Source organism: Silene latifolia, chromosome 10 (assembly GCF_048544455.1).
Source record: "Silene latifolia isolate original U9 population chromosome 10, ASM4854445v1, whole genome shotgun sequence".
NCBI lineage: Eukaryota > Viridiplantae > Streptophyta > Magnoliopsida > Caryophyllales > Caryophyllaceae > Silene > Silene latifolia.
In genome coordinates this window covers 131,817,668-131,842,583 of record NC_133535.1, presented here as the reverse complement: position 1 = coordinate 131,842,583, position 24,916 = coordinate 131,817,668, and the positions used below count along the sequence as shown (strand labels likewise).

At 35.3% G+C, this 24,916-nt stretch overlaps 1 protein-coding gene and 1 long non-coding RNA gene across 2 annotated transcripts; both read right to left on the bottom strand.

Annotated features, from left to right (window-relative positions):
• Positions 1-6,400: 6,400 nt before the first annotated feature.
• On the bottom strand, positions 6,401-10,391 carry LOC141608241 (uncharacterized). Its single transcript, XM_074427603.1, has 2 exons — positions 10,069-10,391; positions 6,401-9,965 (listed from the first exon to the last, which is right to left on the bottom strand). Exons 1-2 carry the CDS (start codon positions 10,389-10,391, stop codon positions 6,401-6,403), a joined length of 3,888 nt encoding a protein of 1,295 aa, XP_074283704.1.
• Positions 10,392-20,870: 10,479 nt separating this feature from the next.
• LOC141609192 (uncharacterized) lies at positions 20,871-22,893 on the bottom strand. Its single transcript, XR_012527279.1, has 3 exons — positions 22,375-22,893; positions 21,556-21,639; positions 20,871-21,229 (listed from the first exon to the last, which is right to left on the bottom strand). It is a non-coding gene; the product is annotated as an uncharacterized LOC141609192 (long non-coding RNA).
• Between the last annotated feature and the right edge of the window lie 2,023 nt (positions 22,894-24,916).

Here is a 24,916-nt window from a genome sequence, read left to right as displayed (position 1 = left end):
GCATGGGAGCCTGACCCGGAACTGTATCCACTAGAAGCTGTGTGTGGAAATTTATTTAACTTGCTCACCACTGGAGTGCAGTTAGCGGAAGATGACTGCTCTGTAAAGCCAGCCCACTTCAGAAGCAAGACCTCCTCTTATATTGCTCAGTCTGGGTCTTACATGGAACCCAGGAGGGTCGGGTCCACCGCCCAATGTGTGTCTATACTCTCGGCCATCATCTGGATGAATGAGTCAAGCATTTACATCTCGTATTCCAAGTCCCACCAATTTAATGCCCTCGCTTGAGTTACAAGTTGGTGCTAGACAACTCGGCGGTGGAACAAGGTATCTCTGTACTTATAAATATTATTCTTGTTTACTATTTTGTCGATGTGGGACTAAAAGTTCGTTTGTTTGTTTCCAATCATTTTGCGTAGTTTGGTTTTAAGAGGAACAGAGAACATTATGGTCCAATGTGATGGGATTTCTTGCTGCTCTATTATCAACCCATCTTTCAGCAAGGCCTCCTCGGTCGGAAAATTTTACCGCAAAGGGACCCATAATCTCAAATTATGTTTACGGTTTTTTACCACCTAACCAAGTACTATACTTGAAAATTGAAATGGTTAACCATGCTAGTTTATTTGTATTATTGCATTTTACCGTTTGGTGCAAATTCACCAAATTATTGTGCTCGCTTGAGTTTCAAGCTAGCGTTACATAGCTCGGTAATCAACAATGAATTTTACAGTATTCGAGTTTTATTAGATTTATCTTGAATTGGGCAACGAATTTGATATGACTTTACATAAAATAACTTGTAGCTATCAATGATAGACGGTATTTTATTGAGTGTTTAATCTGTCTTATAAGTTGCTTAATTACTGTTATAGTTGAATTTACATAAGGGAGTGGGGATTCAATTAAGAACATACTTTCTAATCATGAATATACGACTTTTCATAGGAATGTTAGTTTGTATATATCTTCTGTCATATTGCTTCTATGTGTAATTTACATGCGGGAGCGGGATTAGACATATTTAGGTCGTTAATATACCAGAGGTGTAGTAGTCTCACTTGAATAACTATTAAGCAACCGTGTTTTTATTTATGAGCTTGTCTAGCAATTATATGAACTCTAGGCCTTTTATTTTACTGTTTTCTAGATACGGGATTGTAGGAGTGAAGATTCGTGTGCTTTACTTGTTCATTTGGCTTTTAGAGAAACAGTTTTACATTAGTGAATAGTCATCGTTGCTTGAACAAAGATGAGATGGGCCGCTAAATGGAAAATGGATCATCTTCATTTATTTCTCTCTATTTTCTTTCTTAAACTCATTTAATAATATTTTTTCCACCAAACCTCAGTATCCCTTTATTTTTACCTATAAATTTTGAGTCGTTCAATGATACCAGAATACGATCTGCACTATCGAAAGGAAATGGCCTCTCCATTTTTTTTGAAGAAATGGAGAGAAACTCTCCTCCGCTAAATGGTAGCGAGTTTTGTTACTATTCCTTCATATGCTACTATGCTAGTGAGAGTATAGTGATAAGATTCGGTACCAAATGGTCGTGGTGCCATAACATTGAGTGATAGATAATTATTATTACATACTCCTTCTGTCCCGGTCATTTGTCGTCCTTTTTCATTTTGGGGTGTCTCAGTCATTTGTTGTACTTTTTATTTTAAGAATGAACTTGATGAGTAATTTGATCATTCTCATTCAATTTGTTTCACATGTCATTTAGTTATTGGCCTATTCTTCTTTTCTTGGTCTTTGTGCCAAAACGAAAGGACAACAATTGACCGGGACGGATGGAGTACTTGTTTTTGGATCAAACTTTTAAATTCATTAAAAAAAAGTAACAAGTGGGACAAATTGGTCCGCCCAAAACCCAAGACCACCGCCCTACTCCCCTTGACCTAGATCCGCCCAAAACCAACCCCAAACCAACCCGCAACAGCTCCAAAACCGAAGCCCTAAACCTGCATCACAAAACCCCCAAAACCCGTATAAACTGCTTGGTCAAACCCGTCAAACCCGTATAATTTCAGCTCAGTTCATTTCTTCTCATCGTCATTCGTTCAGTTCAATTTAGTTTTATTTAGTTCAATTCAACTAATCTCTTCACAAATTAACTCTTAATTCAACCCTATTCAATTTAGCTAAGCTCCATTCAATTAATTTTGCTTTAACTCACATCCATTAAATTCAATTCATTAAGTTCAATTCAACTCCTTTCAGCCTAAAAGATCAGAAAGGTTATTGATAAGAGATTATAGAGGGAGACGATAATAAGGGAGAATTGTATTATTGATTGATAACTTACTTGATTATGGTGAGGGTATTTATAATACCTCTCATCTTACAACCTTAACCCTAATTTGGCTAACCCTAATGGTAGCCAGGCCTAATCTAGGCCCAATCTCCTAATACCCTCCCGCAATCGTAAAGGCAGTACGTAGTACGAACTTTACGATTGGAGAAATACAAGATAATCATAATAAAAAAAATGTCTATCTTCTCATCTCGATCTTCATTAAAAAAAAAATCATAATTAATCTCAAGTAAAACGGAAAATTATCCGTCAATTTCATATTTGGAGGACGCTAAGTTTTTCGAACGCCAAATAGATTTGAACCACCATCATGGTGAGGCTCTGATACCATGATAAGAGATTATAGAGGGAGACGATAATAAGGGAGAATTGTTAGCCATGGGCTCTGATACCATGTTAAATTCAACAACGGGCCTGGACCGCACCCGAACGGAGGAGAAAGAGTCCACAACGTAGGCCCAACAGGGTTCCACTCTAAAACCAATTGGCGATAGAGGGAGTAACTCATTGCCTTATAAAGTGGTAATTCTTCTCCTCTTTTATCAATGTGGGACAACCCTCACATGTGGAACTTTTGGGTTTCTTCACAGTTATGCTCCACATTTTCACATAATGACCCGACTGGAACAAAATAATCTATATGACGAATAGGTGTGAGTTTGTTGGTAATTAATTATTTTTACTCCCTTGAAGAATTGGTGGTGGGGAAACAATGTTTGATAGCATTGTTGAGTTATTATGCGTGGTAGTTAATTGTATTTCGTAACTTCTCCATTATTACTCCGTAAGAGCTCTCTTATCCCAGCTATAACATTAGAGGTTCAATTTTCACCCATAATATAGTGTGCTTATTTGAACTAAAGAAAAAAACTTTACCAACAATCCTCTTATACCCGTATTATACTTGTTGAAATATAATGATGAAACTACTTTAAAGTGCAACAAGCTTAATTCAAGCTGCATTCTTTAACAAGCAAATTTGATTAACCCTCACATTTTAAGCTTAATTCTTTAATTCTGACATTTTTAGCTTAATTCTTTACATTACTCAAACTTTTGGTTCCGCTATAGCTGGAAAAAAATGGATAAAATGGACTTCATCAAAAAATAAATAAATAATACTCTCTGTAATTATAAAATAATTTACCTATTTGCCTTTTCATGATTTAAGTTCAAAAACTCTGACCTTAACTAAATATTATAACAAAATATAATAAGGGGTCGTTTGGTTCACTACTTAGGAATGGAATGGATTGGAATGAGAAACTATGCGAGTATGTGGTTCCAATTCCATACCTTCCAAAACATGTTTGGTTCATTAGAAAAATAAATATGAAGGAATTGAGTTTGAATCCATGGGGAGGAGGTGGGTATGGGATTCCAAGGGGTTGGGGTGGAATGAGAATCCATCAAGATTCTAACTCCAATCCAAAATACCCCAACCAAACACTAGAATGGGTAAAATCCATTCCATTCCATTCCAAACCTCCCAACCAAACACCCCCTAAATTGTTTCTAAGAAGTATTTAAAAATTAATTTTTAAACGGAAAGAGGGACACCATATATAAATTAATGGAAAATTATAGCCAAAGTGATATTTTAAAGGTTATACAAGGTCAAATAAAAGATCAAAAGCATCAATACATAACTACAAACTTAAGTCTCTCTAAAAAAATCTTCTCTCTCTAAAAAAATCTTCTCTCTCTAAAATCCCCAAAAAAACAAAACCCAAAAAACCTAAATCTTGCTCCACTACAGCAATCACCCAACCATCTTTCCTCCCTTCTCTTCAATCTTTTCGCCGGAGATGTGGCTATGTCTTAGCCCATCTCCGGGAACCTTCACTCCCCATCGATTATACACTTTTAACCAATTTTGGGGTTTTTCGTTCCGGGATTTGGCCATTCTCTTGTTCGTGGCTTGATCGGTAAACTTTCCGGCTTTCCAACTTTATCCTTTGTTGTCATTGCTCCCTGTGATGCCATCGTCGGAGCTCTTATCTTCTTCTGTTCCCTTTTGGTTCGGTTTTCAACTGTTTGTTGGGTTGCGGTGGTTGTCGCTGTATCCTTGGATTTCTGTCCCTCTGATTCCTCGTCCTGTCGTTGAAGACCTTGCATGCAACCCAGGGGTTCCTGTCCTCCGAACTTGTTGTGTTTGTGAATGAGCATAGCTCATCGGGTTCGCTAGTGACCAATTGGCGATCCCCCCATTTCCCCTACCTATCGGTCTCTAGCCCTTGTTGTGTCTGTCTTTGAGCATTGCTCTTCGGATCAGTTTGAGACCGATAGGCGATCCCCCCCCCCCCCCATTTCCCCCACCTATCGGTCCTTTATCCGTGTGTCTCTTATGTCTATGTTGGTTGGTTTTTGCATGTAAGGGGGTGGTACTGGGAGGATTCGTTTGGTGAAATGGGTGTCCTTTATTTGTTTTTTGGTGTTTTCTGGACTGTTGGGTTGTTTTTGTTGAGTCCGTATGTATGTCATCTTTGGTCAGTGATTCAGTCCGTCTTTCTTTGTCATCTCGTCTTTGGGTGTTGTGGGTAGTGCTGGAGTTTATTTTGATCTTTTTTAGTTCCGGTGTTGTTCCCAGTTGGCTTGGACTCTAGTTGGTTGAAGTGTGTTAATTCGTGTGGTTGTGTCGGTTGGATTGTGTGGGTACGGGTTGGTTTATGGTGTTGGTGGGCTGGATGTGGTCGTTTTCTAACATTTCAAATGTGGTCCTTTTGCCTTTTGTTTCTTTTGGAGTTCCAAATAATCTATCATAAGAATAATCATTTCTTTTGTGTATCCTGTTACTTGGTTCTATGGAGTAATTGTCTTTCTAAGGCCTTGTTAGAAATGGCTGAGAGTCTGGTCAGTGCTCGTTTCATTTTGAATCTTCCTTTGAGATTCCTTGTTGGGAGATTGGTTGAGGGGAGCTCTTTATCCCTTTTTATCACTGTATTCGATTTCTTGGGTCGTCGGTCTTTGGACTGTTGGGAGCGATGACCATGGTGTAGGAGATTCTTCTCCACTGAAGGCAAGTTGTTGGTTTAGCTCGCTCTTCCTATTTTATTTATACACTCTTGTGGCGTAAGTGCACCTGGTTCGTTTCGTTGGCCTATAGAAGTTGTTAGTATTGCTGATACCTTGGACGGAGTTGCTCGTGGCCATTCTACCTTTCTTCACCGGCATGAGTTTGGCGCCAGTCGTCTCTTTAGTCATATGGTGGTGTTAGTTTTATTATGTTTAAGTTTTGTTTTTATGTTGTATACATTTGGATGTAACTATGGCTCACTGAATCAAAACGGTGTGTAGTTACGTCTTTCTCCTACTGTCAACAAAAAAAAATTACAAGATCAAATAATAAACGAATGCCATTTTTTTCGGAATTTCCCATGGTATCTTCGAACTTTAGCAGATTATACATGGTATCCCTAATTTTAAGTTTGTTTTGATATTTAATGTTAGTTTATTTGATAAAATACGAATTTAGGCAATAGATGATGAAGAGTAAGTTTATTTGATAACAAAAAAAAAGCGTTATATGTTTTAGGAGAGACGGCGTTGTGACGGAAGTTTGTAAAAAGGTATTCTGGGAAAGAAAAAGGTAAATATAGGGGTACTATATGTAGAAATTTAACATGAGGGATACCATGTGTATTTTGTCAAAATTTGAGGGTATATTTTGGTATTTAATGTTAGTTTATTTGATAAAATACGGATTTAGGCAATAGATGATGAAGTGTAAGTGTATTTGATAACAAAAAAAGGCGTTACAAGTTTTAGGAGTAACGGCGTTGTGACGGAAGTTTGTAAAAAGGTATTCTGGGAAAGAAAAGGTAAATATAGGGTACCATATGTAGAAACTTAACATGAGGGATACCATGTGTATTTTGTCAAAATTCGACGGTATCATGGAAAATTTCCGTTATTTTTAAGCGAAAAGTAAAATATCATTAATAACCAAATAGAGATATTATATTACCCTACCAGGCTACCACCTTGCTTGAAATTTTATGCTACAAAAACATGCACAACTTAGTCTTTTTTTAAACAAATGTGTACTATCATATATAAATAAAAAGCGTAGTTTACACAATACTATTACAATACCAAGTCGTATTACAGCTAAGAAAATGCTTGAGACGATTAAAACTGCTAGATAAAGCAACATGAACAGAGGAGTTGTTGAGGTCGTGTATCATACTCAGAAGTCGGAAGCTCTTGAATTGGAAAAGTACACCTTGCAGTCTGAAAACTGAGGCGAAAATCATAGTCTCAGTCAGAGCTAGAATATGAATTTGAAGATGTGAAGAGCCAAAGCATTGAAATGCTTCATGTGCAACAAGGTCATTGCAGTAAACCTTGAACGATCCAGCCGATAAGTTTTTGTGGAAAGTAACATCCGCCCGAAAATAATAAGAAATGTGTTGCGGGAAGGAGGATACAGTGTTGCTAACCTTAGTGGAGAAAATAGAGCGGGCATAGGCATTGGAATGGCAACTGAAATCCTGTTGTCGAATAGAAAGACGAGCAGTTTCAGCAATAATCTCTTCAGGGCAGACACAACTGTCTCTGAAAATCACATTATTCCGGTGTTTCCAAATTGCGAACATAGTGAGAGGAAAATGCAGCAGTAGCATGTCATTACCGTCTGAGGAGTAATTGATGTAGCGTAGAAAGTTTTGAAACCAGGTTAAGAACGAAATATGAGAACCTACGTCAGACCGAATGCCAAGAAGACTGGCAGCCCAGATTCGTTTGATAAAATGGCAGTCACGGAAAAGATGGCTTAAAGTTTCAGCTTCCTCATGACAAAAAGAGCATTTTGGATAAACCGGCATACCTCGTCGAATTAAAACATCCGCAGTAGGCAAGATACGGTGAATAACTTTCCAAAGAAAAATGTTGATATGAGGTTGACAAGGTAGGCTCCATATGAGAGACCATTTAAAATCCCGTTTAGCACGAGAGTGATGCGCGTCCGATGAGGGAAGGCAGTTTTGCAGAAGAAATGAGTAACCAGAGCATGTGGAATACCTTCCGTCTTCAGTGAATTTCCAATAGACGAAGTCATCCATAGGTTCAGGTGGGAGTTCAAGAGAGCAAATTTGTCTGGCAGAGACTGTTTCGAAGAATTTAAAGATAATTTGCTTATTCCAATGAGTCGAGTCAAGTAGAAGGTCAGCAAAAGTAATAGGGTGAGATCGGAACTTAGGCTTAAGATTAGGTTTTGTACCAAGAATCCAATCATCATTCTTGATATTAATCAAATTCCCATCCCCAAATTTCCAAGCAAAACCCTCCCGAAGAAGATATGTATTTTTCACAACACCTTTCCAAGCAAAAGACGAAGCCGAGTATTTAGAAATTTTTTCAGGAATAGGAAAGTCTTTTCGATATTTTGGACGTAGGACAGAAGAAATAAGGGAAGCCTGGTGATGATGACAGCGCCAAAAAGTCTTGGCCAATAAAGCTTGACTAACAATGCGAGCATTTTTAATGCCAAGACCACATTTTTGGTTTTTTGGCCGAGAATGTCCGGGGGATAACCAATGTTGAGCACGCTTATTCTGATTTTGTTTCCACCAAAAAAGATCAATTAAATAATTTATTCTCGTGGTTATCTGAAGAGGGATTGGCAGGATGGCGGCCACATGAGCAAAAGAGGCAATCAGAATAGTATTGATGAGCATAAGCTTAGCTGGTTGTGAGAAATGAGCTGAACCCCAGGATAGAATTTTAGAAGTAAGGTTGTCCAAAATAAACTGAAACGCAGCAGTTTTTCTTCTGCCAAGATCGATTGGGACACCAAGGTATATTCCGAAATTTTGTTTCGAAGGTACTCGCAAAATATCAGTGACATGTTCTCGGAAATCATCCGGCGTATTTGGACTGAACTTGATATAGGATTTTTGGTGGTTAATCATTTGACCCGAAAAAGCAGTGAAAGAGGTTAAGATATCTCGTAAAGACTCACAGGCTGATGGAGTTAATCGGAAGCACAGGAGAGCGTCGTCAGCATAAAGTAAATGCGAAATGGTAGGGCTATTCCTGGAAAGCTTAATACCCTCAATAAAACGTAGTTCTTCCGCCTTAACAATCATGAGCGAAAGAATTTCCATGCAAAGAATAAAAAGGTAAGGTGAAATGGGGTCGCCCTGACGCAAGCCACATTGAGGAAACATACGGGTGGAAGGAGTACCGTTAATAAGCACTTGTATAGAGACGGTTTTGACGCAGGATTTGATAAGCTTTCTGAAAGCTTTAGGAAAACCAAAAAGTTTAAGAACATGGAACAGAAAAGGCCAAGAGACTCTGTCAAAAGCTTTGTTCATATGAAGTTTGATCGCTCCAAAACACCGAGTACCACTACGCCTTTGGTTGTTGTAAGAAAGAATTTCGTGTCCAAGAAAACCGGTGTCGCTGATGAGTCTTCCAGGGAGAAATGCATTCTGATTTTGGCCGATAAGAGAATCAGTAACCTTGCGGAGCCTGAGAGCAATACATTTGGAAGCCGCACGGTAGATGACATTGCAAAGACTAATGGGGCGGAACTGGGATATACATTCAGGACTAGAAACTTTTGGAATAAGAACAATGTGAGTATTATTCCAGGCCGGGGGTAGATAGCCGTCATTGAGAAACCCGAGAATGGCTGATGTAATGTCCACATTTACAGTGTGCCAGAAGAGCTGGTAGAATTTAGGTGGAAAGCCATCTGGTCCCGGTGACTTGGTAGGTTTCATGTCAAAGAAGGCCTTTTTTACACTGTCTGCAGTAAAAGGCATAGAAAGATACGCCTGCTGCATTGCATTTAACTGGGGAAAAGACAAGCTTTCCAGTTCCGAGAAAGAGGGTGCTGGTTGAGAAGATGTAAACAAGTGCTTGAAGTGGTTCATAATTAAAATGGAAAGGTCTGATTCAGACGAAGTCCAGGAACCATTAAAATCTTTCAGAGATATAATACACAGCCGTTTCTGTCTTGCTTTAGCTTTGTTGAAGAAAAAAGAAGTAGGAAGGCCGTCATTTAATTGGAAATCAGATTTAGCTCGTTGGTGCCAGAAGGAATGCTGGACGTGGACTTCATGCTCAATACTTTTAAGATGTTGCAGGTATTGAGAGCCAGATTTGGAGTCACTAATTTGAGAAGCGGAGGCAAATAAATCCTGGGAAAAAGAACTCCAGTCGAGCATGAACTCGTGACGATGTTGAAGAACCCTTTTTAGAATACCATTACGGATTTGATTAAGCTTGTTGTTTACAGAGGACGTAACAGGACCAGTAGAGAAGTTGTGCCAAATAGAAAGAACAAGTCTTTGAATGTCGGAGTGATTGAGACACCAAATATCCACATGATAAGGCCTCTTTCGTTTGGTAAGACGGGCTGATAAATCAAGAATAATAGGGGCATGGTCGGACAAAAAGATAAAGAGATTTTGAATATGAGCTTCAGGATAAGATAATAGCCAGTCTTGAGAAGCGTAACCACGATCAAGACGTTCTAAAATAAGGTTTGAGGAATCTCTTTTATTAGCCCAAGTAAACCTAGGACCGGAGAAAGGTAGTTCACAGAGAGGCGAATTTATTCTCAAGGAAGGCATTCCAGCCAGTAATGATGGATGCTCCTCCAATTTTATCACAATATTTTTCAATCTGGTTGAAGTCACCAATCATACACAGCGGAGAATAAGTGTAACAAAGTTGCTTCATTTCTTTCCAAAAACTTGCTTTAAGCTCAGTACAAGACTCACCATACATAAAAAGAGCATACCATACATAGCTCAAATTATGATCTACAACTTTACAGAGGATGAAATGTTGATCAACAACTAGAGGCAAAACATCTGATCTATCATCCCAAAGTAAAAGCAAACCACCACTTAAACTCGCAGAATTTGTACCACAAAAATTGAGTAGGTTCAGTGAGCTAGATTTACAAACACTATCCGCTAAAGAGCACTTAGTCTCTTGAAGGAAAACTATTGAAATATCGTAGTAGCGTACGGACCACTTTATGTACGGAATAATAGGGGCATCCGTACCACCCAAACCCCTACAATTCCAGGATAAAATTTTCATCGATCTATTGGTGGCAGAAACGGGCCTGCCACAACCCAAGGTTGCGAAAGATCATCCAAGTTGACTGGAGAAACGAGATTGGAAACCCTCTCCGAATCTGCAATCGTAGAGCAAATCTTTAGTCTTTTATATGGGAAAGAAGGAATAAAGCCTTGAGAAGATTCAGCTTCAGAGAAGCAGGCAAAATTCCTCTTTCGAGAAGCTGTTGGAGAGCTAGTGAACCTTCTAAATTCAGAATTCGAAGAAGAGGAGAAGGTTGATGGTTCCCGTGAGCTGTGACTGGAAATGTCATTGAGGAATTCTGAGAAACCAACCATAGACGCAGGAGAGAAAGACGAAGATGCAGAAACAGTGTACTCAGACTCGAAAATACTATTAGATATTGAAGATGAAGGAGTGAAGATAGCAGACGAAACATGAGATATAATAGGAGATGGCGACAACGAATGAAACCCATGATCCAAATTATCACAGCTATTGATATGAAAAACGTCCAAAGAGGATGAGGGTTGGAATATAACCTGTCTCGGATTGACCAAAGGATCGTCAACAAAACCATTAACTAGAGATGTATCCGCAGTTTGATGAAAATCCAAAGAGTCTTCTTCAGGTGGTTCAGGAGCTCGAATGCGAAAACCCGAGCGAGGTAAGTCACCATTAGGAACATTTGCAGGTGTCTCAGCCAATTAATATAAAAAAGAGGTGGTTCATGGGATACCCATCGAATGGTGGCTCGTAACGTAGTAAGCGGGAGTTACGTGCAAATGCGATGGTCAGTTGCTCTGTAAAGCCAATCTACCAAATTCTCTCCCCACATAGGCGGGAGGGTAGTAAGTTTTTTGTACACCTTAGAAATAAAAGAAGGGTAGTAAGTTTTTTGTACACCTTAGAAAATAAAAAACAATAGTGATGTCCTTTGGTTTTGGCATAAAGATCCGGGAAAGGGGATAGGTCAATTACTAAATGACAAATGAACCAAATTGTATGTGAATGATCAAATTAGAAACCTTGGATTTGGAAGGAATATCTTATAGCTGAGACATTATTTGATCAAGCATTTAGAAACCTTGGATTTGGAATTGGGATTCGCCTTAATTCATTACTAATTTCAACCTCGTTTAGTCGTTAAGATTTGGAATTATATAACTCCTACCGCAAAATAGCCATCTCAAATTTTTCACTATCTAATGGAGTACTCCGTATCTTATTGTAAACTGGTTTTTTTACGCAAATTCCGTCAACATATATGGAGTATTATTTTCACTATGTGATATCTTAATTGTTTTTCTCCCTTGAAAAATAGATGTGGAAAAACAATGTTTGATAGTATTGTCTGAGTTATTATGCCTAATTACGTAGATAATAGAGCAACATGAGCTTGATATTTTGTGTTTACTTCATTGTATTAATAGTTCGTTCCCGTAACTAAAACTTTGGTTCACTAATTATCACTAAATTTAAATTAAACTCGAATAAAATGCACTTTGTCGATAAACAATGCTCACTCATTTCTAAAATAATGTACTTATTTGAATTTTTGTAATCTAAGTTATAAATAAAATATCGGTTTTTCTATCCTATGCCCACTAGGCATAGGATAAGAAGCTAAAATAGGAAAGTATTAAATGTATTTTTTGTGAAGAAAATTAAAAGTGATGAAATATTACAATTTCCCATGAAAATATCATTTAATACTTTCTATTTTTGGTTTATTATCCTATGCTTAGTGGGCATAGGATAGAAAAACCCATAAAATATTTATATGAAGTCTTCTACAAAAATTACCTACCTAATTAGCTGAAAACGGGGTAAGATATAACCTATTTAAGACGAAAATATAACCATACTAGTTTGAATGCCCGTGCGTTGCAACGGGGTAATTAACTTATTTATATAAAAAAAAACGTTATAAAGGAGGGTAATTAACTTATTTAGAATGCAAAAAAAAAACCGTTATAAGGGTTTATGTTTACATTATATGTCTAATGATTTGTTTACATATTATTAATATATCTCTTTAAAAAAAATTGATTAATATATATGTGGGTTAACTCTTATTTCTAATCATAGAATCACCCCCACCTTATACTAATTTTTCAATGTGGATAATTCCAAATATGTCTCCTATTTATAATCATAGGATCACATCACCTTATACTAATCTTTCGATGTGGGACAAATTTACTGTTTATATGTAGTATATTCACCACACCAACGTTATTTTTCATTGTGGGACAAAACATACTAAAAATTACACAATTTTACATACTAAGTATGTATTTGGCCAAGATTAAAAAAGTGTTTTTGTTTCCCAAAACTAGAAGTTGTGCCAAACACCCAATTTTTAAAAAATAGAAGTAGTTTTTCTAAAGCTCAAATCCACTTTTTCACCTCAGAAACAGAAACATCAAATTGATGCTTCTGTTTCTATTTCTTCCAAAACCAACAACTATAAACTTCCAACTTTATTAAGGTAAATTATTATTTCAAGGCATAATGTAACATTACCGTAAATTATTTTTTTATTTTTGTCAAATTATGTTTAATAAACAAAATTTGTGATCTTTTATGTTACTTGTAACATTATAAAACCATACAATAAAATACATAATTATAGTCTAGTATTATAAAAATGGGTAATAATTAAAAAATATCACAAGTATCATGAAAAGATTAAAAAAAACATAAAAAAGGTCACGTTCTTTTATGCATAAATTGGATTCACAATAAATTATAATGTACTAAGTACAGTAACTATTGTGCGCCACCATCGTATGGAGCGAGACAGCGAGAGACACAAGGTGGACATTTTACGATAAATAGTGATCATTTCTTTATGTTAAAAAGTGACCACTAATAAAACTTAGTCACTTTATAAAAAATAAAACATTGTCATTTTTTAATATATAATGGTGACTTTTTACGCAGTCGTACTATACAACCCTTACAGTATAATTTACAATATAGTATAATCCGTACCTATTTCATTTATCTATGATTCTATATTTCTATATATGTTGATGGAAAATATATTTATACAACAATAAATGAATTCAAAATAAACTAAAACAAGTAAATTAGGCCAAACACTAGAAATTATAAAAAAAACACTTATATTATGAGCTTAACCAACCATGCCCAAATTTTTAGAAAAAACCGTTTTTTGAAAATTTACTTTTGAAAAACAGAAACTGTAGTTTAAAAACAGGGCCAAACATGCTCTAAGAAGTTTTAATATGTGCAAATAGTATGAAATCTATACTAAAATGATATCATATTTTTACCACGAATCTAATTATATTATTTTAATGATTTTTTTAACGATACTTTTTTTTGCCAAGTGAAATATAAAATTTTGATATAAATTGGAAATATCACTTGAATATAATTTAGGAAATATATATATTATAATAATTAAAAGATTCTCCACTTTATTTTTTACATCAAAAATTATTATTTATGATACTTTCCTAAATTATTTTTTGATGATGTGGACGCTCTCAGATCGCTCGAAAAAACTCTCATATATATATATATATATATATATATATATATGGGCGGGGTCAGGTGCGAACTAAAGTACGGTGCGAACTGTACGAACCAACTCTAAAACACATGTTAGCCGTACTAAACCAAATGCATCACCCACCACTGTAAGTTCTTACTCCTCTATCCTTATCCAGTACACCCAACAACACATCAATCTCCCTTTTCCACCACCATCAATCGAAGCTTCCAGACGACCGCCGGAGACGGTGACATACTTCACCGGTCACATAAAAATATCCTATTAAACCAACGCTCTCATGTAACTTTCATTTTCATTCTTAGCTGAAGCGCCCTTCACCATAAGATTCTCGTCGGAGATGTGATACCGCGTCGCTGTTGTCTCCGGCCATAAAAGACTTTTTGTGTCGGAACTTTTCGACTAATTGGTTGGTAGGATTGTTTTTTGAATTTCTTGTTACCTTTTTATAGATCTAACATTTAAATTGAAAGAAAAGGATGAGATATTAACAAATATCGTCGGCGGTAGGACAAGTGTTGGTGGTAGGACTAGGGAGGGAAAACGTTGACGGCGGTGTAGGCAAGTGTTGGTTGTGAATGTATTAGGCGTGGTGATGAAAATCGGGGTTGACATTTGTGGCCCGCCTCGCCGGTATCATGAGGCTGATTAGGGACGTGAATAATGGTTGAAATAAAGGACGGTGAGAATTTAATTATCTTTTGCGTAGTTCAATCCTTCCTCTTATGATCATGGAGTTATTTTTATGCCTTTCTGTGACATCTTCTACAACCCACCTTTCTGAAAATGAGGGATCTGCAACTGTCTCCCTATTTTCTCATTTTTCCTTGATGACTTATGTGAGTCTACATATTTTTGTTTCATTCAAGCTTTTTGAAGGTTTTAGCTTGACCCGTGTGGTTGTTTCAGATCCCTCAATTTTAGTCATGAATTTTCCACTGCGTAAAGATGGTGTAGATGTATGTCTAAACGATAAATCAGCAGGGTGATGGTTTCATGCAACATTAAAAGTAATAAATATTACGGGAACTAAATGACGTCTTGTGATTTACAGGAACTAAATTATCAAAACTAATAAATATTACATATAGCCTAGTGATGGCTTCATGCAACATTAAAAGTAAAGTAGTATATGTAAATTCTGTTTGTGTGGATGCATATAGTTGTATCCAATAATTTAAAGGGGTGTATCAAAGCTTGTAAATACGTGTATCTAGCAAAGTAAATAAGTGTGTCTAGCTTGTCAAAGGTATATATCTAGAAAGTTAAAGAAGAGTATCTAGCAGTCTAAAGGGGTGTATATAGCTTGCTAAAGATATGTATCTAACAAGGTAAATGAGTGTATCTAACTTACTAGAGATGTGTATCTAGCAAGGTAAAGAAGTGTATCTGGCAGTTTAAAGAGGTATATCTAGCTTGCTAGAGATATGTATCTAACAAGGTAAATAAGTGTATCTAACTTGCCAAAGATGTGTATCTAAAAAGGTAAAAAAATGTATCTAGCAACTTAAAAATGTATCTAGTACCTTAAATAAGTGTATCTAGCTAGCTAAAGATATGTATCTAACAAGGTAAATAAGTGTATCTAGCTTGCCAAAGATGTTTATCTAGCAAGTTAAAGAAGTGTATCTAGCAACTTAAAAATGTATCTAGTACCTTAAAGAAGTGTATCTAGCTAGCTAAAGATATGTATCTAGTAATTTAAAAAGATGTATCTAGCAACTTAATAAATGTATCTAGTACCTCAAATAAATGTATCTAGAACCTTAAAAAAGTGTATCTATCTAACTAAAAGTATGTATCTAGTAATTTAAAGGGTGTATATGTGTATCTATCAATTTAAAGAAGTGTATCTAGGCCTAGTCGTGTAATCGTGTATGATAACTCGCAAACAGATCACCCCACAATAATACATTATTATCATACATTACACATTTACACCAATTGCACTCTCCAAGTTCTATTCTTTACTAACCCTTAACTTCCAACGTAGTTCAATATTATGATAAATAATTACTCCCTCTATATCACACCAAAGGTAACATAGACTCACTTTTTTCCTCATAAAAAGTGGGTATATGTTACCTTTGGTGTGGTATGGAGGGAGTAGTTGTTTTAGTTCTCTTTTTTCATAATAAGCTATGTCCATTTCTTTAGATTGTGATTAGCTAAGATTTATGTTTAGTAATAAGATCATATTTCATCAGACTAGATAGTATCACTATTGATTTTTGAACAGTTTACATTGGTTAGGAAGAATATTGGATTGCAAAAGGTAATTAGCATTTCAATATCAAAGTGGTACTTAAAAAGTTGTACAGTACACTATTAATGCATTTCAATGCTTTATTAGAATACCATTTAGTACTACAAAATGCAACTACTCAGCTACACATGTCTGATCCATCGCAGACTTAACACCAACACCAAACTAGTGTTAGATGCGGCGCCATAATAGCGAATTTCAGCAGCGGACTAGTGTTAGATGCGGCGTCATAATAGCGAATTTCCGCGGTGGGTGATTTAACTTCCATAATCAATTTCCGCAACGGGTGATTTAACTTCCACCAATAAAACAACCAGGTCACTAATCAGAGACCATCTAAATTGATATCAATTAACTATCTTCATTCCAGATTAAAGACAGAAATCGCAACTCAAGAAACAAAGCATGTTGTAAGTGTCCATTAGACCAGCTCTAATGCACCGTAATATATCTTTTCATATTTCTAAATTCAAATATCTAAGAATCAGTAGACATAATTTGTCATGCGATCTCGATAAAAAACACAAGAACTTTTTCATGGGCTCTTTCACAAAGGTCTGAAATTTGACATTGAGCATAAAAACATGAAGCAATTGGACGAAACAACCTCAACATCCTAAACTCAGTACCAAACTCAGAAACAGAGACAATTCTCAAGCACCTCCAAATTTAGGGGGTACTTTAGTACACTTCCAGCCCCTCCAATTCGATATGATACTATGATAGTACTGCTAATCCACCGTCGCCAACCACCATTGCTTAAAATTTTACAGATCTGGAATTTCAAATCAAATTTTCCATAAATATACCATAACAACAAATTGGAAAAATGGCATGTCGTAAAATAGGGTTAATGGGGAAAGTTGATCTCGCCGGAGGTCACTGATGGTGAATGTCACCGGTGGTGGAGAAGCCATCAACACCATCGAATGCAAACTTCGCAGAAGAGGAGCGGTTCTCCGACAACAACTGTGTAGTACGGAACGGAAGGAGATCTCTCGTCGCCGACGTTGGTACGAAAGGTCGGCGCCGGTATGGGTGGGTATTCTTTGGTGTTAGATTAATATGTGGGAAGTCGAGGTGGGGTCTGTGTTTGGAAGGAGAAAGGAAATAAAAGTGTGTTTGGGATTTAATATTATCCGTATAATTATTTGATCTTGGGGATAAGGGGGGAGTTCGTAGGTTCGCACCGAACTTTAAGTTCGTACGAGATCCTATTTCTATATATATATATATATATATATATATATATATATATATATATATATATATATATATATATATATATATATATGATTTAATGCACGTGCAATGCACGGGCCTATTTGTAATCCACGGTCATGTACACTGTAAATTAAGAAAATATTTTCACGATCGCTATTTTGTTTGTGTGGAGTTCTACCCATATATGAGAATTATTTTTTTCGATCAACTAATTGCAAATAACGTTGAAAAATGAAATTATCTATTTCACTATATGTAATACTCCGTATAATTAATGAATTTAGTAACATATATTTTTATAAGAGTTGTCCCTTTGCAAAATAGGACCGTAACATTGTGGGACTGAGACTTGCTTGTACCATGCAATAGTTAGTGTTTATGACTTCGTACATAACATATTCATGTTTGAATTTTTAGGTTTGATGTTTTAGAATCTGCAAATTACTTAATTTACAAATCGAATAATGAAGCTTAATTATGACTTCGTACATAACATATTCATGTTTTCTTTAAATTAAGAAAATTGTAATAATAATGTTTGAACTGCATATTTGTGTAATTTTGTACGGATTTAAGACTAGTACAAATAAAACATAACAGCCAAATAACATCTTAAAGCTGAATGAATTAAACGGAGAAATGTTGCAATTTCATGAAATAGGAGAGTATATTGAAAGCTTAAACGAAAATACTAATCTAACCAAAACTAAAAATCGTTTAAAACAAAAGTGGTGGTTCATGTGAGGGAATAGGGATCCGTCCAACATGATTCATGATTCGCTTCTGCTCTGTCAAGCCAGATACTTCTCTTATTTTAAAGACGTTTTACTGCTCCTATAGACCCACATGGGTATTACGCACAACCGGTGATTGACGTTCATAAGCTCCGGTCCTTATGTCCACCCGGCACAACTCATGGTTATTGATTTAAGGTTTACAAACCCCTTTGGCCCCCGACACACCAATTTAACGCCCTCACTTGAGTTACAAGCTGACGCTACACAGCTTGGCAATTTAATAATTTGGTATTACCCTTTATATGGGAGGAAGATTCATGTGATTATACTGATTTGTTGATGTGGGAGGGAGATTCATGTGTTTTAATTGTTTAGTTGGTTTTATGAAAATGTAGATTTCCGTACTAAATCATACCATTATTTGAATGACTTTAGAAATAAAATCAGACCAAAAGAATCGTTACAATTGTTAAATAGTGCTCCAAATTGAAAAGGGGGCTGATTTATATCGACGACGTTTTAGTAAATATCGACGACGTTTTTCATAAAAAAGACGATGACTGCCCTTTTGACTTTCTCTCTCTAAAAAAATTTCTCTCAAACTCAACTAAATTAAAAACAAAAAACAACAACAACAATTAACAATATGTCAGCCTAATTAGTTCATGACATTAATTTTGTAAATAACATATTGTTAATTGTTTGCGTAAATCTGAAATTTTTACCCCCAAGATTGAACCATGGACCAAACTTTGAGATCTAACGTTCAACCATGGACCAAACGTTGGAAATCAACGTTTGCCGTGGTCCAAACGTGGGAAACCAACGTTGGCCGTGGTCCAAACGTTGGAATCACGTTAACATTTACGGAGAATTTTTTTTTTTTTTTTAAATTTTTTTAAAAAAAAAAAAAATTTTAAAAAAAAAAAAAAAAAAAAATTCTCCGTGGCCAAACAACCAATTCCACGTTCGACCACGGATGAACGTTGCATTCAACGTTACACCCACGGCCAACAACCATTTCCAACGTTTGGCCGCGGTTTCGCCCTAAAAACCGTACAAATTCACTCCCAATCCAATTAACAACAACAAATTTCGACTCAAAAATCAATCCCAATCAACTATATTTCGCAAACAACATATAAAAATACCAAAATTTACATAATAACAACTAATTAACATGAATTTTAATCGAAAAACTAACAAATTCTACACTAATTCAATTAATTTAAATAAAAAGTTAACACATAACCTAATTTACTAACTAATTCAATTCTAAAACAAAATCCACTCAATTTAATCAATCAACAATAACAATAAAGGAAATAAAACTATTTAATTTCATAGTTTAATTCAATTAGTTTCAATTTCTAAACTAATTTAACAAAAAAAAAAAAAACCACACTTACTTGGCAACGTGGGAGGCAGCAGTGTGGTGGCGGTGGAGGCGGCAAGGTTGGCGTGGTGGTGGCAGCAGTGTGGTGGCGGTATGGTTGTGGTGGCAGTGTGGTGGTGGTGTTGAGTGTTGGTGGAAGTTGGAGGTTGAGTAGAGAGAATAGAGAGAATAGGGAGAATGGCTAGTGAGAGATGAGGGGCAGTGAGCGTCTTTTTTATGAAAAACGTCGTCGACGTTTACTAAAACGTCGTCGACGTTTACTAAAACGTCGTCGATATTAACGAATCCGGAAATCTTGAGATCGCCACTAGTACAAACTATTACATATAGCCGTATAGGTTAGGTAAACCTTAAGCCTTTATTCACTATTTTACTCATTAGTCAATTAACCTTGCGTAGAATTTGTATACGTAATTCTATTAATTAATCTAATTGAATAGAGTTATCGTTTTTTTTTTTTTCAATTTGTTGCGGCTTTAGGCTCACTTAATGGAACGGGGGGGTAAGTAATTTGGAAAAAAAATTGGAATGTAAAATAAATACGATGCAATTTCAGAAAAAGAGTAGGGCAATGGAGGAATAGGAATATGGGATCAGGTTCCTCCTGAGTACGTCACACACTTTTCATATTTCGGAATGTAATTTTGAGCAAAATAAGTCCAAAACACATTTTATTATGGAGTACAAGAGAACAATGACAATGTTAAATAAACAACTAAGCTTAGAAATCACATAATCATTTTTGTTATATTCCTTGTCCAAATCGCAAGATTTTACCATTCTTAGTTCTAAAAAGTGGCGATTGATCCAGGTTTAAGGTATGTGATCTCAAAACAAAAGATGTGGTTAATGGGAGATCAAATGAGACATTATCCGAATCAAGCATAAAAGTGGAAGGGTTATTATCGAGGGAGGCATTGGAGCCTGACCCGGAACTAGGGGTGGGCATAAATTTAGGATAGATCCAGTTACGTTTATTAATGTCAAGCTTAAAGCATACGAGGTATAATTTAATTTGAAGCGGGCTTTAGTAGCATACTCCATAAATCATGAAACAGCAGAGCGATAACCAAATGATGCTAGAATTGAGAGTCCATATTTCCAGCCCAAAAAGGTTACCCTCTAAAACGAATCTATATATCTATATCTATATATCTTCTATATATATCTATCTATATTATTAAAGGAAGCTTTTTTCGAGCGATTCTAGAGTCTCCAATATTGTCGAAAAACCTAAAGTTAATAAATCTATCTAATTAAATCTAAATGGAAAAGAAACAAAAAAAACCTCTATAGAAGACCAAACGTACTGTACAACAATCACCTAAGATTAGTAAATTATTCAAATTAAATCTTAATTGGAAAAAAAAGATAAAAGATAATATAAACACGTTAACGTACAGTGCAATGCCATCAACTATCCAATCATAAAACTGAAAAAAAGTTGATCCGTATAGTCGAAAAGCTATCCGTGATTAGTAAATTATTCAAATTAAATCTTAATCGGGAAAAAAATTTAAAAAATACTACAAACACTTAAACGTACAGTGCAATGCCATCAACTATCCAATCATAAAACTGGAAAAAAGTTGATCCGTATAGTCGAAAAGCTATCCGTACCGCCATTGCAATTCTATTCCTATCATAAGACCTTCACTCCCAAGCTTATTCCCAATTCCAATCAGTTTCCTGTATAACATAAAATTTGTTTCATGTTAGGAGAATTATACACACTATATATAAAGCTCTTTTTGTATGCCAAATTCCACACACCAACTATCCCATATCTCATAGATCTTGTGAAGTAGCTACAACAATGGCACCATCTAAATCCAGGTTTATCTCAACAATTATCAATCAGTGCAAGTTACCATATGAGAAGGTATTCTAACTGTTAAATGTATTGTTCTCCCTCATTATCTTGATTTACGGCAAGAAAAATAATCACACATTATACACGCAGAATGAAATTTGCTACTGTCAGGCTACAGTAAAGGAAGTTATGGGAGAATTACCTTGGTACAATCCTTCATGTCCTGATTGTAACAGGAAGCCTAAGACAGTGAATAAAGGCTTCTTCTGCGAGTACTGCAACAAATCTGTAGAAGGTCCATTAACAGTGTAAGTATTCATTTAGTCCATCCACAATACAACTCCAATAGCTCAAACTAACTCACTGAATTCGTTTAAGTATCGTCTGGAGTTATTAGTCGAAGACACCCAGAAAAGCGAGAAAGAAACCGAGCATTTAATGGGTTGGTTGCTAGCCATGGGAGATGGAACGTTAGAAGCCAAGGCAGAAGAGAATGACACGGAAGAAACATGGATAGAAATACCAGAACAATACATTGGTAGTAAGGGAGCATTAAACATTGAGGAAGTAGTTAATTAGATGTATTAAACAAGAGTTCAAAGGACACACGAGGAACATCGTCTATGCAGGTTGATTGTTTTTTGGACAGTTGTGTAGACTTCTGGACACCGAAGTAATATTAAAGCTTCAAGTTTATGAAGTCTGGACGAAACTGACGTACATTAAATAGACAATAATCTCTCCATTATTTACCTATTGTATTTAAATCTTGAGAACGATACATAGAACATGATACTATCTCTATTATACCATCTTGATCATGCATCTGGAGAAACCCTCTGTGTGGCTTAAGAAAAATAAATTAATTTACGAGATCAGAGTAGAGTTCTAATGCAAGAGTCAAACATGATAAACCGGAACATACCACCATATACCAGCTAATTAAGATTACACTAAAAAGAATAATCGACCCAGACAAAAAAAAAAAGTACAATTGAGAGATAATGAAGAGGGGCTTAACTGAGTTGGTGGAAGGTCGGCCTCGACAACGTGAAATCTCTGGCCTTTAAGGGAAGATACGACACCAACAGCTCAGGAACGAGAGTAGGTTACACTAGCTTCATCAAATTACCAATTCATATGCTACGTTGTTGTTAAACAACGAAACACCAGTAGCAAGTACGAAACAATATCCAGAAACCCAGACCGATGAAACCCTATCCTGCAACCGCATCCGATGAATTGAAACTTCCTAATTTGGGGTTATGTATGTCGATCCGAGAGTTAAATACAAGATTTATAGCAAATTAAAAGTTAGATTGAAACAATCATGAAGATGCAAGCTGATTCGCATAGCAGATAGATGTTGAACTAATCGGAATCGAAAAAGAATAAATGAAAGATGGAGGTTCAATATTAGGCTACTGAAAGTGGGATGGTAGGATGTAAATAGATTATAGTTTGGGGAGGAGATTAACAGTGAGTGGTTCATCTAAGGGTTGCGGTGTTGGATTGGGGTTGATGACGAGGTGAGTTGTGTGAGTGAAAAGGCTGCTGGGTATTACACATGTACAAAAGAAGAGGGGACTTCTCAAAAATAAGAAATAAAAAATAAAATAAAAAAGGGGTAAAATGAGGTGGAGTATCATAGTTTGTTTTACGGATGTTTAGTGCAAAAGTTCATTTTATTAATAATAGGAAAAACATTGTGCTTTTGGCTAATTGATAAACAAAATTTGTACAAAAGTTTTTGTTTAAGGCTGTCAATGAAATTTCTCGTGAAACTGTAGTATTTTTACTCCGTATTACTGACCATGTATCACGCCTATTTTCCTCCGTATAATTCCGCTAATACAAGGTAATCTGCTACTTATACGCAAATTTCATGAGAGAACATGCTCGGTTTGAATCTTTACATTCTTACAAGAGAACCACACACTAGGCCCGTGCATCGCACGGGCATTAAATCTAGTATATATATAAAAGAGAGTTTTTTCGAGCGATCTGAGAGCGTCCACACCATCAAAAATTAATTTAGGAAAGTATAATTTTTGATGTAAAAAATAAAGTGGAAAATCTTTTAATTATTATAATATGTATATTTCCTAAATTATATTCAAGTGATATTTCCAATTTTTATATCAAACTTTTACATTTCATTCGGCAAAAAAATATCGTTAAAAAAATTATGAAAATAATATAATTAGCTTTGTGTTAAAAAATGCTATCATTAGAGTATAAATTTCATATTATTTGCACATGTTAAAGATGGTGTACTTCTTAATACGTAAAATTGTATAATTTTTAGTATGTTTTGTCCCACATTGGAAAATAAGTAGGTGTGGTAAATATACTACATATAAATAGTAGAATTGTCCCACATCGAAAGATTAGTATAAGGTGATGTGATCCTATGATTATAAATAGGATGCATATTTGGAACTTATGTACCCACCAAAATTTTTTGAGTCTCATAAATATTGTTTTAAAGAGCTCTTAAGATTTTTTATCGTTATCTACGATATGATATAAAAATAAAGTGGAAATCGTTGGAAATTACTCGGGAAAGAGTTAAGAATATGAACAAGAAAATAAAAAAATAACTAAAAGTTGAACAAGAAAATCAAAAAATAAAAGGTTTTACTGATGGTAGTCTCCTGACACAATACAAAACTAAATATTTTACTAATGGTTGTCTTCTGAATGCAGTAATAGAGCTTTAATGAGTCGTTATATGTACGATGTAGAGATCCATATCTAATGATCGAGACTAAGTGGTTTTTACCTTCAAAGAAAAATAATATGTATACAATAGTGGTTTTTTAAGAAGAGACATGTATTTCTTGGTATGTTATATCTTTCACATTGAAAAATAATGTAGGCATTATGAACATACTACGTCTAAATAATTAAATTATGTATCTCACATTGAAATAATAGTATACGGTAGGGTGATTCTATAAATATAAATAGGAGGCATCCTTGAAACTTAGGTATTAATCCAAAATTTTGTTGATATAAAAGATATAGACTTTTTAGTATGTTATATGTCTCACATTGAAAAATTATGTACGTGTTGTGAATATATTATGTATAAATAATAGAAATGTCCCATATATATACATTTTCTATATTATATTAAAGTGATGTTTATTATTTTGATATAAAAACTTTATATTTCATTTGAAAAAAAATATCGTATGAAAATTCTATAATTAGATTGTGACAAAAAAATGCTATCATTAGAGTGTATATTGTATTATATTGTATTTTCTCATTATTAAATCGGGTTGATCTCAAAGTAGGTACAAAAAAAATGGTGTACTTAGTAGTTAGTATGTTATTTGTCCTACATTGAAAAGTAACGTAAGTGTGGTGAATATACTATGTATAAATATTAAAATTGTCCCACATTGGAAGATTACCGTAAGGCATGTTGATCTTCTGATTATAAATATAAGTCATAACCCAAAATCTTTTGATTCCCTTAAGTATTGTCAGGGATAACTCTTAAAAGAGTTTATATTACTGTTTCTACAATAATGATTTCTAACCTAAGTTAA